Source organism: Entamoeba invadens (assembly GCF_000330505.1).
Source record: "Entamoeba invadens IP1 unplaced genomic scaffold scaff_1105074724651, whole genome shotgun sequence".
Classification (NCBI taxonomy): Eukaryota; Evosea; order Mastigamoebida; family Endamoebidae; genus Entamoeba; species Entamoeba invadens.
Genome location: NW_004443699.1, coordinates 70,223 through 75,182, shown reverse-complemented (window position 1 = coordinate 75,182; position 4,960 = coordinate 70,223). Strand labels below are relative to the sequence as shown.

The window sequence follows — 4,960 nt, the reverse complement described above, 5'->3', positions numbered from 1 at the left end:
TTATAGAAATTTGCGCAGAAGTCGTAGATGTGTTACACAGAGACAGTACGATAAAATTGAGTCTGTGATGGATACTGAAAAATTCAAATGAGAATCGTTTGGAACAATCTAAGAGTAAAGTAATCTTAAACAAGTCGACTTGGAGTTGTGAGATGTATTTCATGAATTCCGTCAATTCCGCAGTCCCCTTTAATTCCAGTTGATTAATATGATCCACTTCAATTTGAATCGATCCAAATAACTGAGATACATCCTCTGATATACACACTCTTGGTAACGATTGTATTATAAGGCACAGGCAGTACAAGACATTTTCATTCAAATAATCGTTCACACTGAATGACTGGCTTGGTGAGTTAGTTTGCAACGCGCTGAGTGCAATTCTCAGTAAATTGTGAGAAAATCCGACTGATAACACTGATAAATACTCAAAGCAATTTATGATTTCAACAACAACCAATTCCACTATGGTAAATGAGTTGTTGATCGAAGTCTGAAGCTTTTCTATTGACTCACTTTCAATGGGAAAATTTTCTAACTTCTCGAGTACTGAAGAAATACTCCTGTCAAGGGGAGTGCGCTCTTGGCATAACCCCACAAATTTCCTGATTATCTCTTTGTAGTTTGAAGCAACCAAATGTTTGTTCGATTTGTTGATGTACCCCACCTGTTTCTTCGTTGAGTGCATTTCAATGACGTGTTTGATGATTTCCTCGTCGCGGCCCTTCCACTCGGCCTGGTCTATCAATCGCGAAATTTGTTCTTCAAACGACTCGGCCACTCGCGAGTTCTTGACTTGACAATTTTCCTTTGCAAATTGTTTATAAATATATTTTTCTTTGGGAAGTATAATAATAATATTCTCCTTTTGGTTCACAATATTCAGAATGACTTGAGACTCTTCGATGTCTTCGTGGATATACACAATCGCTTTTTCTTTTAAGTCCAGTCCAGATAGAATATCAATAATAGAACTGCTTTGTGTCGACAAAGAAACCTCTTTAAACATATCCATCGGAAAATCAAAACGTTTCTTTAAAAAGTCCAACACGATGATTTTCGAATGAAACTCTGTTGATACAAAATTGGAAGATTCATGAGTATTTGTGTTACCAAGTGCGATGGAGCTGTTCGGTACATCATGTATTTGCTCGTTTTGGTAATTCTGATAATTCATAGTCTTTGGCGATTTCTTTGGAGTGTACACTTCCTCAAGATTTAACACCCCCTTTAAATTTTGTGAACTCTGCACCTTTTGGAGGCACTGTGGGTTATGTTTAATAACGTCGACAGGCCAATTTAGTTTATACAATACTCTAAGTTTTGAGCAAACGAATTGTTCGAAGAGGTCGAAGTAGTTTTTGTAGAGGTTACCATCACAAAAGATGACGAGTGTTTGCAAGTTCTCGATTTGTCTGATTGGTAAGTTCTCATTTAACGCAACACGCCCCGCTTTGATTTCAAGTCGTCTCAAATTAGGAAGAGCAGTCAAGTCGATGAGTGCGATGATTTGTGCGTCTATGATCAAACGTGACACTCTGTCTTTAATGATCTCCCATATCGGATATGACGATGGTGTTTGTTTCTGAATGAATGAGATCTCAAACAACTTCACATTCGACAACAACTCGGGCGGAAGTTGTTGTAAAGTGTTGATGTCCGTGTGCAACGAGTCGATCCCTGTGAAGATCTGCAACTCTTTTCTGATGTGAATCGAGTGGTCGTTTTGAAGAATCGTTTCTAGTGACAACTCCTGATAACACGGATTCACTTTCAACCGCGATATCGACTCCCCACAGTTCCGTGAGACTTGATGGAACCGTTGTAAAACAGATATAGAAGTTAAATGTGGGATGACCCACAACAAATGAGGTGGGTCCAGTCGTATCAATTTCAGTGGTTTGAACGACATAAAATTTTGAGTTAGTTTTTCTTTTTTAGTTAAAAATAGTATTATTATTATTAAGTTTATTTTTAGTTGTGTCTTGTTTTAGTTATTTATTGAATTATTATTTTATTAAATTTACACAACACTATTCTATATAAACGAAAACACTGTTCCATTGTCTTTTTGCATTTATGAATCACAAGATGTCATTTAATTTTTTTTTCATGAAAAAGTTATCCTCAAATATTGTTTGTAAAAAAATGGTACAGTTAGTTCGGATTCAAATGAAACAAGTCTCATAATAAATTGAATTTGTCTCAAAACAAATTAAAATTGCACCTATATTCAATTTTGTTTCAAAACAATAAAAATTTGTCTCATTACTTTGTAATTTGTCCCAATAAAAAACAAAAGTGTTTCAAAATGATATAATGTTTCAAAATAATATTAAAATGTCCTAAAAGTAAAAAAATTTGTCTCATAAATGTGTAATTTTGTTCGATAAAGATTGTAACACTCTTTAAAAAACAATAAAAATATACACACATACTCTTTTTTGATAAAACTTTAATGTTTAATTTATATTTACAACTAAAAAATACTTAAAGAACACCTCGAGCGAGTAATTTTAACGCGACTAGTCTGACGAAATAATCAACACATTTTTTAAATTATTATCATGTACTTGAAACATCCGGTCATATTCAATAGCATATTGAATATTGTTATTTTACTTGTGTTTATATTACTTAGTATTATCTCAATAAAATTTATGTTTTTAAATATATAGTGATACATCGTTAATATACTTTTTATATAAAGTTTTTAATAAAGACTGAAAAATGATTGTGTGCCGCTTACACATCAAGTTTTTAAGGTTTTGATGTTTCTATTGGAGTTTGTGTTGTTGGTAGTAAAGTTGTTGTTATTTGCATGTGTTGCTTTCAAAAGCATTTTATGATGGTAACTCACCAAGTTGTATTTAATCTAATTGATAATTAAAAAAACAAAAAATTGTTCGAACTATACGAACAAATTTTACAATTTCTTAAAGTTAGATATTTTTTAAGTTGTTCATTATTTAAAAGCAAGTTTTGATTTTTTAAAGTGTTTGTAATTATTTAATTTCAAAATCCTTTTATCAAAAAAGAGTATGTGTGTATATTTTTATTGTTTTTTAAAGAGTGTTACAATCTTTATCGAACAAAATTACACATTTATGAGACAAATTTTTTTACTTTTAGGACATTTTAATATTATTTTGAAACATTATATCATTTTGAAACACTTTTGTTTTTTATTGGGACAAATTACAAAGTAATGAGACAAATTTTTATTGTTTTGAAACAAAATTGAATATAGGTGCAATTTTAATTTGTTTTGAGACAAATTCAATTTATTATGAGACTTGTTTCATTTGAATCCGAACTAACTGTAACCACAAACAAATTTTTAATAACAATAGAACCATAATTTATAATAATATAAACTATATATAAAAACAAAAAAGTATTTGTTTTTTTAAATTTTACAACCATTCAACCATTTTGTTTTGCAACATTTTAATAAATTTTTTGTTTCAAAAATTACACATTTTGAGAATTTAATTTTTTGAATTAAAAAAAACTATACAAGTCAAATGCTATAATTTAATAGTAAAACAATAAAATGAATTAATTAAATCCGACAACATCCAAGTTGACCATTCCACTCTTCACTTTCATGACTACTTTATGCGTTCCCTTTTCGAACCCATAAAGGTCATATAACGTTCTTTTAGAACTTATAACTTCACTATATCTATTGTGGATGAGTGGTTTTTTACCATCAATAGTGACTTCCCAAGTTCCTAAAGTACTTGAGTAGTCTCCATACAGTCCAAGTTCACTTCCTTTTAATGTGAATGATATTTGTCCTTCTCCAGCCTTTTGATTGATTAAAATAAAGTTATTAAAGTAGCCAATACCACTCTGTTTTTTAAATCCAGTTGTTGTGAATCCTTCATCGTTTGGTTTTGCGTAGTTATTGAAGCTTTGTTTTAACATAATTTTGAGTTCCGTCAGTACAACGTAATCTCCTCCAGTCATCGCATTTTTCACAGTGAACTTCAATACTTTACACTTTGTAACTTTATCAAAGGTGACATCAAATTGGTTACCAGCACTCTTTTGTACACTTTTGATATTAATTAAAGCATCTTTGATATCCCCACATGATATCGTAAAGTCACCAAAGGCTTCCGCCTCTCTGTTAAATACAAACTTCATTTGAGTGAAGAGAATATCTTGTTTAAAGGTGAATGTAAAGTCTGCAGGGAAAGTAGTTGAAGAGCCACTTCCTTTAGAAATGTACCCAGTAGAGGTATCTCCATCAAATATATTGAAACACTTGTTTGAATCACTTTCACCAGCTGGGAGTTCACACTCGACATTACATAAAGTAGAGGTGCATGTCATAAAGGATGATACTGTTCCAATCATATGTGACACTGGTCTTTGATACTTCAACCCTGGATAAATATATTCAGGTGGAGCAGTATTTGGTCCAAATCCTTTTGCATACACCCAATTCTCTGGTACACTTTGTGGATTACAATTTTTAACAACTACTTTTGACTTGTCAGTGCCATGATAGCAATACCCAACATCCATATTTCCAGCACCAAATTCGTTGGAGTTTTTAGATGTGAATGGGTATGTTTTATCTTTGTTGAGAAAGACAGTTCCATATGACGTCTCATTTGTATCATCAAAGAAGAACATGTACCCATCAGTGACACACACTCTTTTGTTGATCCCATCGTCTAATGTCATGTCAATACTTCCCATGTTCTGTCCCTTCACAAAGAATGTGTAATATCCACTTGCATTCACATTCAAACTGCCTTCTAACACATTATATGTGGAGACATAATTCGTCCCTTCACCATCGTCATAACTTAATATATCCATTCCAGCATTTGGTCGAACGTAAGTCAATGGTTTGCCTCGAGCAAGTTCCTCAGCGTCTTTGATGTTAATTGGATGTCTATCTAAGACATACCCATACGCACTCTTAAGTCTGTTGTCGGTA

General features: G+C 32.3%; 2 protein-coding genes across 2 annotated transcripts; both read right to left on the bottom strand.

Moving 5' to 3' along the window:
* EIN_131500 (hypothetical protein) lies at nt 1-1,912 on the bottom strand (the record flags this gene model as incomplete). Its single annotated transcript, XM_004261054.1, has 1 exon — nt 1-1,912. A coding segment is annotated over one exon (1,912 nt), but the record flags the coding sequence as incomplete, so codon positions are not given.
* A 1,649-nt stretch (nt 1,913-3,561) lies between these two features.
* Nucleotides 3,562-4,839, bottom strand: EIN_131490 (hypothetical protein; the record flags this gene model as incomplete). Its single annotated transcript, XM_004261053.1, has 1 exon — nt 3,562-4,839. One exon carries the CDS (start codon nt 4,837-4,839, stop codon nt 3,562-3,564), a length of 1,278 nt encoding a protein of 425 aa, XP_004261101.1.
* Between the last annotated feature and the right edge of the window lie 121 nt (nt 4,840-4,960).